The sequence below is a fragment of the Psammomys obesus genome, unplaced genomic scaffold, assembly GCF_907164565.1.
Source record: "Psammomys obesus unplaced genomic scaffold, mPsaObe1.curated_primary_1811, whole genome shotgun sequence".
Taxonomy (NCBI): domain Eukaryota; kingdom Metazoa; phylum Chordata; class Mammalia; order Rodentia; family Muridae; genus Psammomys; species Psammomys obesus.
The window spans coordinates 819,735-837,692 of record NW_026596091.1 but is presented as its reverse complement, the minus strand read 5'-3'; the positions used below and the strand labels follow the sequence as shown (position 1 = coordinate 837,692).

The following is a 17,958-nucleotide window of genomic DNA, read 5'->3' as shown; positions in this document are numbered from 1 at the left end:
GGTGGTGGAGGTTATGGTGGTGGAGGAGGTGGTGGAGGTTATGGTGGTGGAGGAGGTGGTGGTGGTGATGATAGTAGTAATCCCAAAAGAGAATCAGTTGCAGTGGCAGAAATTAAGTACCCAAGAAATGAAGTACCCATGCTTAGTGTAGAATAAGCATGCAAAAAAGGGGAGGGGGACTTTGATTACTGGCTATGACTGAAACTCGCTGAGCTCTGTCAGCTTGCTAGAAACCCTGCTAGCCCCAAGTGGTAGCCTTCTGGGAGCTAGGTATCGCCACTGAGGAAAGGATTGCCTCAATTCCTTGATTCTTGTAGCATTTGGTAGACATGATGTCTGATTTGAACTGAAGAGTTCTGTGTACTTGGTATCTGAATTTGCTTCTTCCACAGACAGTATATTCTCTCCATTCTGCCCTTGGCTTTGTAATGTGTGTTTGGGGACAGTGTATGTGCAGGAGTATGAACCTATTTGTGTGTGTGCACAGGTGCACATGCATATATGAGGGCCAGAGGTCAGCCTGAGGTGTTGTTCCTCAGGAACTGATCTCCTTGTTCTCTGAAATAGAGTCTCTTACTAAGGCCATCATTTCAGCAAAGTTGACGGGCCAGGGAGCTTCAGGGTACTCCTGTTCCCACTCCACCCCGCCTCCAGCACTGGTATTGATGTGTGCCACCATGCCAGACTTTTATGGGAGTGCTAAGATCCAACTCAGACCCCTTGCTTTTTTGGCAGCCATATGAGCTATCTCCCCAGCCCTGCACAATGCTCTCCTAAGCTCCTCCTGAGGGTTACCTCATTTGACCCACAGCCAACATCCTGGAAGGAAGGTGTTACTACAAAGCTTACATTACAGATGAGAAAACCAGATGACAAAACAGTAAAGCCACTGGCTTCAAGATCACATAGCCACTAAAAGGCAGAGCTGGGTTTGAGTCCAATGAAAGACACAGCAGAGTTCAAGCTAGCACGGAATCTAATAAACACATCAAGGTGGCATTTGTCACTCAGAAGGCATGGAGGGATGAACAGAATGTGTTAGCTCCCCAATCATGTGCACCCTCCTTACAGAGGAAAGAGAATAAGCTGTGTGTTCTCTCCCTATACTCAAGCCCTAAAGCCTGAAGTCTCTGGAAAACACCTTTCCAAAGTCACATATCTGAAGTGGTGGAAGATCCTGACACTTTCTCCAACTGGGGTCCTTGAGAAATCAGAGAAATTGACCACCTCAGTAGCTGACCTCTTACTTAAATTGATCAGGATTTTTATGGTATCATTTAAAGCCACTCAAAAGAAAACCACAAAGTTGGTTACCTGGGGAAGCCTCAGGGGACAGGCTTAATATATTTTTGCATAAATAATTCATGCACAGAGAAGGGCAGACTTATTTGCTTGGCCCACAGGGGGCCTGCCCTGTTGGCAGCTTGGAGCTTCTGTAGAGGACTTTCCAGGAATGAATGGAACTGTAGCCCTGTCCAGTCGAATGCTGAAGGGATGATTTTCCGCAAAGTTCAATTCCCTGACAAACTGGGCTGAACATGAAGCCGTGTTTCACACTTTGTTGGAAAATGGATTTTTTTTTTACCTGCTTTATTTTGCTTGCTCAACTTGGCTCAGAAACCAGAACCACTGTTTGTTCTGTGTGTCTGCGGGTTGTTTGCTAAACAGGTGCTTCCTGAGGCTGTGCTCAATAATGAGTGGGGCCAGGTGTGGTGGTGATGTCTGTAATCCCAGCACTCAGAGTGACTCAGAAGGACTGCAAATCCCAGGCTAGTGTGCATTTCTTAGCAAGACCCTAGTTTAACAGTGAGGGGAGGGCTCTCCAGTGCGGCAAAGAATAGTCTCTTCAATACATAGAGCAAACTGAATATACATATGCAGAAGAATAGAATTAGACTCTTATCTTGTACTGTATACAAAAATTAATTCAAAATGGATTCAAACTAAACTTTAAGGCTTAAAATTATAAAATTACTAGAAGAAACACAAAGGGGAAAAATCCATGACATTAATTTTGATAATAACTTTTGGATATGTCCTCAAAAACATAGGCAACAAAAATCAATAGTAGACAATTGGAATTGCATCAAATTTAAAAGATTCTGCACCACAAAGGAAAGAACAGAAAAGGCACAACTGACAGAATAGAGCATAAGGGACACACAGCACATGATGTGTACAAAAAGCAGAGCATACAGAGTTAGCAGCCAGAGAATATAATAAGCTCAATTCAATTTATAAATGTATTTTTTATAAATCCAAGTGTCACTGCTTATTAGAGAATTGCACATTAAAATTCCAGTGAGATATCGCTCCCCACCTGGTAGATTGGCCATAGTCAAGAAGAAAAGGTAATCTGTGTGCGTGTGTGTGTGTGTGTGTGTGTGTGTGTGTGTGTGTGTGTGTGTGTAAGACAGAACATTAGTCAGCCTAACAAAAGGAAATTCAGTCATCAGGACACATAAATGAACCTGGAAGGCATTATGTTAAGTAGGTAAGCCAGGCATAAGAAAACAAATAAATGATATGTGATCTCACTTACTTGTGGAATCTGAAAATGTTATTCTCAAAGAAGCAGAGGGGGAAGTGTAGTTAACAGACCCCCTGAGCAAGTGGAGGGTTGGGAGATATGTGTGAGTCAAAGGATACAAATTTTCAATTAGACAGGAGGAAATAAAGTCGAAAGTTTGCTATAAAGCATGGGGAATATCGCTTATAATCAGGTGTTACATACTTGAAAATTGCTAAGCAGGTAGATAGTGGACTGTAGACATAGCTCGGCTGGTAGACCACTTGTCTAGCACACATGGAGAGGAAAAAAGAGTAGAGCTGAGCTGTTCTTACCACAGACATGCAAAGTATGTAAGGTAATGAGCACACTTATTGTCTTAATGTGCCCAGTCTATAGTGTGCACACATTTCAAAGTATCCTGTTAAACATTATAAACATATATGTATAAATTTTAACAGTCAGTTAAGATTAAGTATTAATCTTTAAAAGAAGAATACATGATCATGCTCACACCTGTCTCCCCTATCAGCTCTTGCTATTTGCATTCAACTCTGCTTTGCCTACAGCACAGAACAAGATGGGTGTGGTCCTGTCCCTTTAGACATGCTTGTAGAAAAAAAAAAAAAAAAAGAACTAAGAAAATATTAAAGTAGTATAGGTTGGCAATGTGACTCATCAGGTGAGGCACCTGTCATAAAGGTAGGTGACCTAAATTGGATCTGTGCCCTGTAGAGTGGAATTAAAGAACTAACTCATCTCCACAGTTATCCTCCGACTTAGACACAAGCAATGTGCACATCCATACAGAGTTGGGGTAGAGAGAGAGAGAGATTAGTTAATTAATTAAATTATTTTTTAAGGAAAACAAGTCATGCTAACTGTGAAGAGCTACAAAGGAACGGGGGAACTGGCTGGGAGATGGGGTGTAAACAGGAGAACAGCACACCTTTGTATTGGTCCTCTGAGCAGAGGCTTCCTTGGCTATAATCAAGCTTACCCTTGAAGGACAAAGAGGATACAGTCCTGCAAAGAACTGTGAGGGAAGATTTTCAAGGAAAAGGAACATCAGGGACACAGTCATCAGGGCAGGAAAGACCTTGGTGTGTGGCAAGGGCAGAAGAGGAGCAAAGGGCAGAAGAAGAAGAAAAAAAATGTGGGCAGCAAGCCTGCCTAGGCCCTGCAGGCTGTTTGCCAGGAGCCAGATTTTATCCTCAATATACCTGAAAGCTTTAAAAGACTCTAAGAAGGGACCTGCCAGGCCCTGCCTCAACTAACACTATGACTCTGTGTGAGAGGTGACATGGGGCGGGGAGAATGAAATCAAGATTATTAGGTTCCTAAAGTTCTGTGCTAGAACCCAGGACCATGGAGAGTCGTGAGGATGGAGGAAGGGCATGAATTTGGGATTCAGGATGGATATGAGTGTGAGACCAGATTCCTGTTTCAGCCTCTGGGTGAGTACCAATGCCAATAGCTGAGATGGGGCAACCAGGAGCAAGTTCAGAGGGTGGTGACAGGGGTGTTCATACAGTTCCAGTTTGGTGATGCTGAATTGGGGGGTCTAAGAGATATCCAACTGTCCAGCTCCAATAGAAGCTGCATGTGTGGACAGATATGATGGTGTATTCCAGGACTCTCTGACCCCCAACAGGTGGGGGCTAGGTCACCTCTGACATGCCAGCTTGCCCCTTACCTATGTCTCTGGTAATTCCTTTGTCTCAGTTTCCTCATTGTTGATGCAGGCTGCACATAACACACAGGTATGCACATAACTTCGAGGCTCACTATGATGATGGTATGGGTTAACACTCAGAAAGAGCTTAGATCTCCACAGTCAGTATTCAGTAAACGTCAGCTTCCTGTAATAACAATTATCATCACTTTAGCTGCAGTAATTTTCTTGCCATTTGTCTCTTTCTAATTAAAATCAAGGACCTCAGGAGCCGGTAAACACTTGTGATGTTCTTAGAATTATCTGCTTACAAGCCTGTGAGTCCTGTGAACCCAGCCTCTGCCTCCCTCCTCTGGTACTCCTTGGCATAGGGTCTAACACAGTGGGCACTGGCAATGCTTGCCCAGTCACATGGATTGTAGCTTGAACGGAAAGGATGGAAACTGCTTATCTGAATGAGGCCGTTAGAGACAAACAAGCAAGAGGAAATGACTAGGTGGGATATTCTGTGACCATGATCACTCATATCTCTGTCTCCAGTTAAGAACTCCTTTTTAATGTTTTTATTAGTATGTATTAATTATTCATATTGGGTTTCATCATGACATTTTTGTACATGTAAACAATGTATTTTGGTCATATCCCCACTTTGTTACTTCCTCTTCCCAAATAATCTCTTCTCTGTTTCCATGGCTTTTGTTTTGTTTTTAATGACCCAGGGAGTCTTATTAGAGTTGTTTACAAGAGCATGACCACATTACCAGTAGCTATACCACTGGAGAAAATGTCTCACCAGAGCCCCAGAAAACATTAGCTACATATAATCGTCAGGGAGTGGTGGGTCCTCCTGAACCCTGCCCCCTCTGGCCCAAGCTTGAGTAGCTAACCACTGTAAATTCGACAGTATGTCAGCCATGTCCTGCCATGGACTCAGCCTTCCACACTACTCCCTGACCTTCTTCCAGCTCTCCCAATCTTTCCCCAGGACGAGAGCTGTGTGATTTCACAAAGCAACCTCTTCTGGTATTGCCAGCATCTAACAGAAGAAAGGTTGTCCATGCAATAAATAAAGTATGATGATTCCTGGAGATTTGCGTGTGCAAAGTTCTACACACACACAGGATCCTGGTACTTAAGAATATCATACGCAGATGCACATTTATACCCCTTGGAGGCCTCTGTGATCTGTGCCCAATGCCTTGCCCTGTTACCCTGGTGTCACAAAGCTTCCTTGGGCTATTTTGGGGATCATTAGTCCCTTGGATGAAGCCTTCCACCACACTAAAGGTGAGGGATCCTGAGTTTTTCTGCATATTTAGCTCTGCCCTTCTCCAAAAGAAAAAAGAGAAAACCCAGTTAAACTTTCATCTTTGATATACAATGGGTAAAGCTTTGATATAAAGATGTTCGTGTGCTGTTGATTTAGCATTTCTATTTGTCTAACCTGGCAACTCTAGCCAAGGTCAACGGCCCTAGGCACTTGACCAAGAAGCTATAAGGCACAACCCCTTTGTGTGCCCCAAAGTCTAGGATGCTGATGTCATGTTAGAAGTTAGGCCTGTGTTTCTTCATCCTCTCCACCACACAGGTACCTTTGTAGCTAAAGGGTCTCTGTGGTCTTGCCCCACATCCCTCAGCTATTGGTACACTTTGCCCAGAGACACGGGCCCCTATAAAGAGCCTTATTCAGCCTGCCATGTCTCACCTGAGTCCTTACAGGATTCAAAGTGCTTGTGCCCCACTGTTCTCCTGTCCCTGTACCTACATCCACAGCCTAGAGGTCACCTTCCTAGCAAGTAGGCACCCCTAGGCTGTGCGTGTGCAGAGGTTTGTGATACCATAACATTTTTCACTCGGAAATAGTGTTTTCAACCCTCAATATTTGTGTTAGATACATGGAATTATGGCCCATGGCTGTCTTTTCCCTTACCAGACTCTGAGCTTCCAGAGCAAGGATGGTGATGAGACACCTAGCTAGAGCACAGCATGACCCTAAGAGGCACTCAATGAATGCTTAGTGGCTGGATTTAGTGATTATGGATCAGTTCACTAGGAGAAGGCAACAGTGTCCTTTCGATGTGGAGCTTGTATCACCTTCTCCCAATTGATTCCCTTCCCCTCTTTCCTGTCCTCCCCTCTCTTTCCCTGAACTGGCTTGCGGAAGCACCTAACCATCTCTAAGTTTATCTAGCAATTTCTCGGGCTTGTTCTGTTTCTTAATGCCTCATCGCTGGAATGATCACAGGCAAATGTCTGCTCAGAAGTCTACAGCCTAGTGTGAGCGGTCATTCAACTGAACAAGCAAACAGTAGATTCTGTGCTTGGGAGACAGGGTGGCACAACAGATCCAAAGATTGCCTCTTCACAGATGTTACTCTGGTTCAAATCCAAGCTGTCACTTGTAGATAGGGTAGCCTCAGAAAGGTTCTTTATCCCTGTTTCCTGGAGGTTTAAAGTTCCTCATAGAAATTATGCCTACTCTTGTGTGGGAACTGAGTGAACCAACACACATAAATCATTTCGCAGACGACCTGTATAAACTGTCCATAAATATTTGCACAATGATTCTTACCTGAGAATGCTACTGGCTCACTGAATTACCAGACCTAGGTACAAGGTACAGTGAGACAGGATTTAGAGCTACCAGAAGGCAGGTTTTTGTTTGTTTATTTAGTTGGTTGGTTTTGGTTTGGTTTGATTTTTCAAGACATGGTTTCTCTGTGTAGTCCTGGCTGTCCTGAACTCACTTTGTAGACCAAGCTGGCCTTGAATTCAGAGATTCAACTGCCTTTGGCTCACGAGTGCTTGGATCAAAGGGTGTGCCACAGTTGCCCGGCAGTTGTTTTCAATGAGAGCCTAGAACAAGCAATTTGCAGGAAAAGCAAATGAAGAATTTGGTGGGGCTTGCTGGGAAGTTTGCTCTTAGGGACCAGATCCTGGCGGGGAAAGCAGCTGCACCATGTGACTATCCTCCCCCCCCCCCCAGGGCAGACGACTGCTTTTGTGCTTCTCGGAAGCTGGACGCAGTGGCTATTGAAGCCAAGTTCAAGCAGGACTTGGGCTTCCGGATGCTGAACTGTGGAAGGACCGACCTGGTGAAGCAGGCAGTATCTTTGCTGGGGCCCGATGGAATCAACACCATGAGTGAACAGGTACCAGTCTGCTTGTACATCAGCTCAGTTCTGGGACTAGGCGTGAGAAGCTGGTGGGACACAAGCTCCCTCTGCTGATCAATTAAAAAAAAAATGATACTGGCCCTCCTCGGTTTTCCTCTCATTTTTAGTGTTTTGTGGTTTTTTTGTTTGTTTGTTTGTTTGTTTGTTTTATCTTATAAAAATATACATGATCATTGCCCCTGAAATTAAAAAAAAAAAAAAGAATAAAAACTAGACCTGTTCCAGAAAGGAAATAATGCCATCTGCTTGGCCAACATTTGTATTTAGGGCTCTGCAACCTTCAAACCTCCTTATTGGCATGTTAAAGTCAGTTCTGTGCCAGTCTGCTGTTGGTTCAAGACAGATCTAGGCTGTTTGCACTATGCTCTCAGGGTGTGTTTAAGAAACACCAAAGACAGTCTGGGGACCCTAGGGCATCATACAGACATTGCAGCACCCACCAGATCCTGAAACAGGTACATGAGAGACAACCACAAGCCACAGAGGATCCTTGGGGATGTGGTAGTGTCACAGAGAGAGAAAACAGCTGCTCTCAATGTGAACCCTGAGTGCAGTGACAAGGGACAGGTGGGGCTGTTCCTCCCACAGGCAGATTTTTCAAAGAGTTCCGTGAAGGGATAGAACGAAGTATTTAATGACAACTAGTCACTTTCCTGAACAACATCCAGATTCCTAATACACAATCATACATGTGTTTTATGTTTAAACAAGGGATTTATTATATCTTGTTTTTTTTAATGTTTTATATCTCAGATACCTTGAAATGTTATTGAATATTCTTTTGTAGTTGCTTTTAGTATCTATATAAAATGATTGCAGAGTTTATTCATTAACCATCATCCCAGTGTCAGATATTTGAAGTGTTTGTGAAGTCGTGAGATAAACATACTTACACAAATCTTTTTCCAATCTCTATTTCCTTGGGGAAATTTTTCTCTAAAATGGAAGTGTCTCAGAGGCACCAGCCTTTCCAAATCCTCAGTCTTCGGTATTCTCCCTCTAGGAGCCTGACTAGTCTTTGCACACCCTCTGCTTGCGTGTGTATTCCCTGATAATCTTCTGCTTTCCTTTTGTCTGCTTTTTATCAGCATTATTACTGACTTTCTTGTTTAGTTAAAGGAATTCTTCCAATATTAGGTACAGAGTCCTTTAATGTAGCAAATGCATCTCAACTTGTCATTGACTTTAGAATTTTACTTGTAATGTTTCTATTGCACAGTACCAGTGCTAGAGTGATTTTCACATACGATATATTTCATTGTTTACACCTAGAGATGGGTGCAGAAACCAACTTGGTGTCATTTTAATTTTAATTCTTGTTGGCTATCTCTATTAAAACTAAACATTATATTAGTGTATAGTGTGAGACAAGGCTGCAGCTTGAACACCTTCCCCAAAAAAACTGCCTTCATAATACTTTTGATGGAAAACCCTATCCCTTCCTTCTTGGTTGTGGAGCTCAATTGTGAGAATCAGTAGTCAGAGCAGGGAAGGATTTCCTAAAGGCTATTCTGCTTCAATTGCCTTGTGCCTGTAAAAACTGATATTGTAGCAGATGTCAGTGAGGGTGGCCACATGCTCAGGGATGTCCAGTTACCCTTGACTCTATCTGACCCACATCTCATATTTTTACCATACTTTACCATATTGTGAAGGACACAAATATCAAAGAAACTGTATTAGTCACAATTAAATACCTTAGGACTGATATTGCAGGATCCAGAAAGTTCTCGTGAGCCCTCTAGCCTATTGTAATCAGCCATTTGTTTAAAAAAAAAAAAAAAAAAAAAAAAAGCTTAGGTTTGTTGTGCCATGAAATACAGGAAAACCCTCCAACTTAGGCAGAGATAGGTGCTAAAAGGTGATGTCACTTCCCTCCACTCCTCCACTGTAGTTTCCAGCATGTGGAAGGTTGTGTCCCTGTGTGTGACCGGGCTCCGCATTTACTCTTGTCCTGCCAGCGCCTGAGTACAATAAGATGTTCCATGTGTTTGTCGACTGAGCACGGCCGCCTTGTAAACGTCTCTGGTTTTGACCACTGCAGGGCATGACCCCCCTGATGTACGCCTGCGTCCGAGGGGACGAGGCAATGGTGCAGATGCTGCTGGATGCCGGAGCTGACCTGAATGTGGAGGTGAGGGCGCAGAGGGCGGCAGGCCCTGCCGGCCCAGACTTTCCTTTCCCAGCCACCCTCACACAGCATTCCTCAGTGGCTGTCGAACTGGTGAAACTACTTGGCACACTGTGACCTTCCTGGGGCCCCAGCCAAAGTCCCAAGCAGCCAACCCTATGTGTGCACTTCACTTAAAGAAATAGCAGTAGCTCCAGGGAGCTCCAGCTTCTGTTGACTGAAAAGCTCCTAGCGCCTGACTCATCCTTTCTGGGATAGGACGGAAAACTCCCATGTTCCAGCCCTTTGCTAACCTGACACATGCCGGCCTGGGCAAGGTTTTTCTCTCACATTCTGTCCCCCCGGCCAGACCCACTGGTGCACTTTGGTGGCTGTTATCTCAGTGCTGATGAGATGTAGTACAGAAGGCTGGAAACAGAAGCACTCCTCCCTGCAAGCTTTAGAAGGCGACAGGCTCAGGTTCACGTTCTGAAACTACCACCTGCTTTGACGCTTAAGAAGTGGTGTGAGTTATGGGACAGAGAAGAATCGCTGATGCAAGCATTGTTGGGAGGAATCAATTCCTAGGAGAGGTTGCCGAACCATGGTTTGCACCTAGCAGAGGCATCCAGCCTTGCTTTGGGATTCCATTAGTTGCTCCAGACCACTCCAAGACTCAAAATAAGTAGAATCTGGCTTTTTTGTAGCTGTTGTTCTTTGCGGCCTGAAGGCCTGCTCAGGCAGTGCTTGGCAGTTGCAGATGTCAAGGAGATTGGCATGCTGCAGCCATTAATCAACAACTCTGGGAAACCTTTGACCTTCAAAATTAGATGCCCTTGCAGTGTTGTTTGTACTTTTTAAAAATTATTAGTGAGTTTAATATTCATCTGAGGAAAGCAGACAGCAAACATGTTTCTGAATCCAAACCCATTTTAGATCTTAGGCATTTCAAGTGATATAGGGGTCGTCCATTTGCTATCCCAGACCCCTTCAAGGTCCTCAGCTAAGTGTTCTTTGATCCTCTTCTTTAGAGCCTTCCATGAGTTTTGCTCGGTCCCTTTGTCTACTCAGGCCCTCGGAATGTTGGGGAGAACACCATGTACTGGTATCACCCTTGCTGTAAACCAGGGTGATCTGTGTGTGGGGTGACAGGCATAGCCACTCTCTGATGAGTGAGTGTCCCCTCTACTGTGAAAGCATGAGGTAGACCCACCCTTCACCTGGGATTAACTGCACCCTCTGAGGTTCTAAAATGTGGACAGAGCACTAGTGACATTTCAGGCTATGTCACCTCCTGTAGCTCTCAGAGCCACAGCACCCTCTGTAAGTAGAAGGGCAGAAAGAGATGGGCAGAGAAGCTGGCTCATTGGAACCACGTAACAAAGCATCCCTACGAGTGAACACTGATGCCTTTCAGGAGGAAAGTCTCAAAAACCTTTCCCCACCTTTGTTATTAACACCCCCAAAACACAGGCCCTCAGTGGCCTGCTTTCAAAAAGCTGCTTTAGCATTTCTGCTAACAAACATAAGCAAGACCAGGACCCAGTTCTGGTGACAGGTTTCTTGGGGCCTCCAAAATGGGACATCACTACCTAAAGTCACCATCATCTTCCAAGGCACATGCCAGGATGTCTTTTTGGTACTTTCCTAGCCTGAGTGTGCCTGGCTACAGATAGGCTAGATTCTGCAAGCCTATTATTGTGAAGGTCACATTTTGAAAATAACTTCAATTTGTTTATAGGTTGTCAGTACTCCTCATAAATATCCATCCGTCCACCCCGAGACCCGCCATTGGACGGCTCTGACTTTTGCTGTGTTGCATGGACATATTCCTGTAGTTCAGGTATTAACGAATTTCCCTATCCACATCTGACCGTTAACTGTAACCTCCTCCATGACACAAACCTAAGTCTCTCCCAGCATGCATATCTCCCTGAGTGATTCATATTGGTTAATTGCAATCCAGTGTAACATATCCATATTTTATAGTAAAGTACTTAAGTATCTATTTGGCCAGCATTAACCAATATGAAAGCATCACGTACCCACGTACAGCCTCACATGCAGAGTGACAGACCTGTGGAGTTCTTCCTGCTCTGAGGTGGGACTTCAGCTGTCACTTTATGAATTTGCTCCTTTTACTTGTCTTAACATCACCATGAGACTCAGCCAGGGTCAGTACCTGGAGGGAATCTCCCCTCAGGTGTTGCCCTAGTAACCTGTAGACACCAGTGGTTTCCAACCAGTGGGAAGAAGCATCCAGATCAACAAGGGGGTGTTTGAAAAAAAGGTACTAGTGTGAGTCTTGACACTTGAGAAGCGGCTCCTGGAGGTCTGCAATGGATCCCTGTGTCTTCTGAAACAGCTCCAGATGTGGTGGCATGCTTGTATCTGTGATTCCAACAGTTCTGTTGTCACTATTTCTGACTGTGGTAGACTTGGTGGTCAGTGAATGGCCTCACTCTTAACTTGATCTTTACCTCCTCAGAAGAGGATTGGCATCCAAATGCAGGACCACACCCAGCCCCACAGTGAGTGCAGAGCACTGGAGACAGCAAGAACACGCCTCTTTGATGTGGCCCATGCTTCACAGAATAGAGTGGCAGGGACAGATAGGCAGTGTTGGCATCTCATGGGAACTTTGTTGTTTCCTGGCTATGGGAATCCTCGTGACAGACCCATAGTAGCATTTCGGGAGGCTGAGTGTATGGTGTGGCACCCTGGAGGCTAGCTTCTGCTCGTAGAATATCACATCAGCCCCCTCCTAGCAGAGAGGCATCTGAGAAAGATAACAGCACAGGCAACACCCCTTGATGGGCAGTGGCATTCTCAGCCATTCATTCAGGAAAAGGAACAGTTGAAAGTCGGGCAGAACCTCCTGGTAACCAGGCCTGCAGCAGGTGCAGTCATGGGACTGTGCTCTCAGGTAATAATAGGTAGGTAGTGAGGATGGTGGATTCTTCCCCATGATACATGCTACCTGCAGACAGCACCTCCATCGAGAGTGATGAGCTGGCATGCACAGAGCCTTCGCCTCATTTAATAATCTCACCCATCTCAGCAAATGCACTAATGAAGAAGGCAGAAGCAGAATTTCTGCAGCTTTTGGTACATTACTGGATCTTGCTGGCTAGAGAACTAACTAAACACCTCACCTGTCCTCAGAGCCATCCACGGGCTTCTGGGAGGGATTCTCACTCTGGCTGGCTGAGCATGTCTCTGGGGTCAGTCATAAGTCCTGAGAATCTGTGGCTGAAAAAGACCACTTCAGTTGCCTTCTGAGTCTTGTGGCACAGACCCCACAGCAGAGACTTGCAGAATTTGGATGCTTCTATCTCAGTGCTTCCAGAAACCTTAACATACCTAAGGATGCCCTGGAGAACCTGTTAAAATACAGGGTAACTCAGGATGTCCAGGCTGGGGCCAGAGAGGCAGCCCTTCTAACAAAGTCTCTAACCTTTCTGGTGCATGGAGCACACCATGGGTAGTCTGAGGTTCTGGAAGATGAGAGAGGCTCCTCTTCTGAGGTAACATTACCTCCAGCCCAGCCTACAAGGTCACTGACCTGGGGGAGGGGGACACAAGTATCTGACTGATTTCCCCCAGCACACTGGTGCCACCTCATGATGCATGCCCTGTAAGTGTCTCAGTGGCCACTCTTCCTCTGTAGCTCCTCCTGGACGCTGGGGCCAAGGTGGAAGGCTCGGTGGAACACTGCGAGGAGAACTATTCAGAAACTCCCCTCCAGCTTGCAGCAGCTGTTGGTAAGTTACCAGTTCCAACCCAGACCTGGTGTCTCCCCTGTGGCCTTTAATGTACCTGTGACTAGTCTTTGTTTTATTCTCTTATGAAGTCCCCTTCTCTGGGCTTGCAGGAAATTTTGAGCTGGTTAGTTTGCTGTTGGAGCGTGGTGCGGATCCCCTGATAGGAACCATATACAGGAATGGAATTTCTACAACCCCCCAGGGAGATATGAACTCTTTCAGCCAGGCCGCAGCCCATGGACACAGGTAGGCTAGGATGGGCCAAGGCCACCAGGTCCCAAGTGGTGCTTGTTAAAAATTCAGATTCCCAGGCCTGCCCCAGACCCATTCTTTCTCTGGATGTGGGGCCCAGGGGTTAATGGAAGTGGGGTGGCCCAGGCTCCAGGCCTGACCAGCGTGCCCTCACTCAAAGCTTTCTACCAAGAGCCAATTCCCTGCACCACACATACGTGCAAACTGCCATGTTCTGTTCACTCTCAGTCAATATTAACCACAAGGATGCGTCAGTCTTGGCCAGTATGGGTCAGAGTCCATCACATCAGCTGCTGTGTTGTGAGAAGAATTCACATAAAAATGACAGAGTTCTTCATGTATGCCTATGTCCTTTCTAGTTTCTTTCAGAAACCCTATCAGATTTTATTACACATTACCCCCAAGGAGAACAACACTCAAAAAGGCTGAGTTCCAGAACCTTTTGGGTGTTACTCAGCCTCAAGTTGTCCTCCAGCCACACCCCACCATCTCCTTCACCCCTAAAGCCACCACCTGGGAGTTATCCTCTCATTCCTGGTCCTGAGTGAGCAGCTTCCTAGCCCCTATGGTGCCCCTGCCCCAGCACAACCACTTCCAGCTCTGAGTGTCTTCCTCTCTGGGTTTATGATTGACAGGAATGTGTTCCGCAAACTGCTCGCTCAGCCAGAGAAGGAGAAGAGCGATATCCTGTCCCTGGAGGAGATTCTGGCTGAAGGGACTGACCTGGCAGAAACAGCCCCGCCCCCCTTGTGCACCAGCCGCAACAGCAAGGCCAAACTGAGGGCCCTGAGGGAGGCCATGTATCACAGCGCTGAGCATGGCTACGTGGATGTCACAATTGATATCAGGAGTATAGGTCAGTCTGAGCACCATTCACCACTAGACACAGCACGCGCGCACACATGCGCGTGCGTGCGCGCGCACACACACACACACACACACACACAAGGGGTCTCAGGGAGCTTCTCCTTCACTGGTTAGGACATTTCCAGGCCAAGCCACCCATGCTGTCCTCATAGTCAACAGCACCCTGCCTGCCCAGAGGCTCCACCCTTAGATCATCTGTCCTGGTTCTCACCCTGCACCTTGAGCCAGGTACTGCAATCACCTGGGGAGCTTGTCTGAGTACAGATTGCCAGGCCCTGCACCCAGAGGCCCTGCTGTTGAGGGTCTGGATGGATAAAGGCTGGAAATCTTTATATTTAACAATCACTCCAGGTGGTTCCCAGTGGTTTAGGACTTACTGTATAGAACACCCAACTCCACTGACACAGAGTGACCACCAGGGCAAGGACAAACGCCACCTCACTAGGACTTTTCCTCCGAGCCAACAGGAGCTATTCAGGCAAGCAGCAGCTTCTTCTTGAGTGAGCTAGCCCAGAGCTGTCTCATTGTTGTGCCTGAGGATTGAGGCTAGCCTAGCACCAGTCTAATGGTTTTAGACTGGCAGGAAAAGGAACAGTGAGACATAGAAAATGTGGCCCTATCATGGCAGGCTAAAAAACCGAATAGAAGCCATTGGATTCCTGTTCTGGAAAGAACCTCTAGCAGATTGGCTGTTCGATATTTGGAAATTTTATGCTCTTGCCCTGAGAATCTGTTTTGCATGACTATAAAGCTCAGGGCTTAGAACAACCTATCTGTTCATTTTGAAGGAGGCAAGGCATGTCCTTTCTCCTCACCACCTTACTGCACATTACAGCCATCATCTACTGAGGAGACTTTGTTAAAGGGAAAAGACCCCATGAGGCGCCACAGATGGAAATGGTTCACACAGGGAATCAGCAATGGTCTCCTCCCATTTATTTAGATGTGACTGGAGATGGTCAAGTCCTTTGGTCTATTTCTCTAGTTCTTAACTCTCTTCTGAGTGTGGATATGCCATCTAGTTCTGGACAAAAATTTCTCTTACCTGAGTTTCTTTGTTCCTGCCTAGTGAGTAGAAGGAAGACTATGAACTCAGAAACATAAGCTGAATAAGAATGAGTAATTAAAAGATTCCACACAGTGATTGGTATTGTAATATGTGTCCCCTAATAACACGAGTAGCACATGTAAGCAGAATAGAATGAGTTATGACCTCCAATTTCAGCTTCTACAAGTCTTACCTCTACTCACTGAAAGCTCGTCCCTTGGTCTCATAGCTTGGTAATGTCCTAGACAAAAGGACAAAAGCCAACTTCAGAATAAAAATATTCCCATCCCTTCATTGTTTTCTGCCCTCCCCTCACCTACCCTCTCCTCCCACCTGGCCCGATGCCTCCTCCTGCCCCTGCCCAGGTGTCCCCTGGACTCTGCACACATGGCTGGAGTCACTGCGGATCGCCTTCCAGCAGCACCGCAGGCCTCTCATCCAGTGTTTGCTCAAGGAATTCAAGACCATCCAAGAGGAGGAGTATACAGAGGAGCTCATTACCCAAGGCCTGCCCCTGATGTTTGAGATCTTAAAAGCAAGCAAGGTAAGAGGACGGTAGTTGAGGGGGGTGAGGCCACTGTGGTTACAGTGGAGAGTGAGAATGGAGGTCCACAGTTTTGGATGATCCCTTGCTGGAAACTAATGGTCCTTAACATCCCTTCATCACAGCCATGGGTAGCGAGTGCATCCCAGCTTGCTATAGCTATTTATACAATCACTAGTGGGACAGTTTTTTTGGCTGAGCATCTTCTGTATCCCAAGGCACTGATGGGAGAGCAAGTCAGGGGAACTTCATTCTGACTTCTTGAGGTTCACCCCTACCAAGATCTCCATTCCCAGCAAAGGAAATGCCACATTTCCTCATCCCTTTCCAAACAACATTTTCACTCTTGGGGTATTATGAGAGTCATTCCATAAGATCTTCTGTAGAGTCATTCATTTGGGGGTATCATAAAAATCCTCAGGCCCTGCCAGGGGTACATATCCCTCTCCTGTGTGTTGATGGGCAGTCTTAACGAGCTTGCTCCCTATAGCCTGTTAGGGTCAACACTACAGAAAACAGCCCAGCTCTGTGAGCACAAGAAGCACTAGGGAGAACCAGTCTCCCTGAGAGGTTCCAGAGAGTTCATACCCTAAGAAGTCCCACAAGAGTTTAGGCTTATATAACAGTGGCTGAGCACATGTTCTCTGGAGCTGAAGCACAAGGCTCTTCCACTTACTAGCCTGTTGGCCCTAGTGAAGTTTCTTAAACTTTTCTCTGCCTCAATTTTCCTCTCTGTACATGAGTCAATAATTATACAGGCCTCTCTAGGTGGCCATGAGTGCAAATCAGTTAAAACCCCAATGCCCTTCTGCTCCTCCCTAGCACCAAGTAGAAGCTTTCTTAGTGGATTCAAAAAGCTTCTCTGCTTCCCCAAGGCTCTTCTATAAACACCAGCCCAAGGCAGCCACAGGCACAAGCCAGCTATGAATACCTCGGTCACATGTCATGTCCTTGTCACAGAGTGACATTGCATTGTGAACACACCTCTTGTCAATGTCCTGAATGCCCCAGTTCACAAAAGGAATTAGGATGTTTCCCACACACATTTGTCTGTGGAACCCTGTCATAATGAACTGTCTCAAAAAGCTCTAAATTCATCTCTATTTAGCAAACGGGGGAAATGGAGGCAGAGACAACCCATCAACAACACAGTTCACCCACTTCCAGAGCATCTCAGAGCCTTGAGACCAAAGCAAGTCTCAGCAGGTTTTCTGGTCAGTGTCCATCCTCAAGCCAGGCTTTGCAGGCCCTCTGCTGGATGTGTCTAGTGTCCATCCACACTACTGGACCCCAGGATAGTAGGCTTCAGTGAATTCAAGAAGAGCAGAATCTTCTGGTAACATTTCAAAAGCAAACTCCTCCTCTGTCCCCCTCCAACTTAAAATAAATGAATAAAAGCTTTTACCTAAAATTACCCAAGAACCACCTCGGTGAAAAGCATTACTGGCTGCATTCCCGGTGTCTATATTCTAGCATTTTCTGGCTTGTCTGGTTTTAACTTTTTTCTAGACTACAGAGGAATTCCAGACGTTTTTGAAGTACCTTGGGTTTATGTCTTTTGGGGTTTTTGCTTTTTTTTTCATTTGTTTTGTTTTTGAGTAAATTTCACTTTGAAGTATGACATATCCATAGAAAATTTCCTAGATTGTAAATGCTGAGCCTACTGAATTTCCATCAATTGAACATCCAATAGCCAGCACTAGACCCCAAACACAGCACTCCTAGCACCCCAAGGTCCTCTCTCTCAGGCCACCCAAAAAGCCATCCCTCTCTGACTGCTAATGCCACATGTTTCATCTTACCTGGTAGCTCATTTAACAAGCAGAGGTTGGGGTATGGGGAGCCTTCCACAAACTGTGCCTGACAGCAGGAGTAAGGTGGGCCACTGAGAGGAAGGAAACGGAAGTCACCAACAGCTCTAACATTTGGAAGGCAGGAATAAGGAAAGGCCTTCACCACATGTGAATGGGAACCTGCTCCCTGGCAAATATGCTACACATCCAGAAACTAGGG

At 45.8% G+C, this 17,958-nt stretch overlaps 1 protein-coding gene across 3 annotated transcripts in view; it reads left to right on the top strand.

The window, feature by feature from the left end:
- Abtb3 (ankyrin repeat and BTB domain containing 3) overlaps positions 1-17,958 on the top strand; it is a 270,263-nt gene that overhangs the window by 229,144 nt on the left and 23,161 nt on the right. For 2 of the 3 annotated variants that reach the window (XM_055627844.1, XM_055627846.1), the window contains 7 exons: positions 7,171-7,336; positions 9,405-9,494; positions 11,212-11,313; positions 13,141-13,234; positions 13,345-13,480; positions 14,122-14,342; positions 15,767-15,945. In XM_055627844.1, coding sequence (XP_055483819.1) covers positions 7,171-7,336; positions 9,405-9,494; positions 11,212-11,313; positions 13,141-13,234; positions 13,345-13,480; positions 14,122-14,342; positions 15,767-15,945 — 988 coding nt within the window. The remainder of the gene's footprint in view (positions 1-7,170; positions 7,337-9,404; positions 9,495-11,211; positions 11,314-13,140; positions 13,235-13,344; positions 13,481-14,121; positions 14,343-15,766; positions 15,946-17,958) is intronic. The other variant, XM_055627845.1, reaches the window with a different exon arrangement.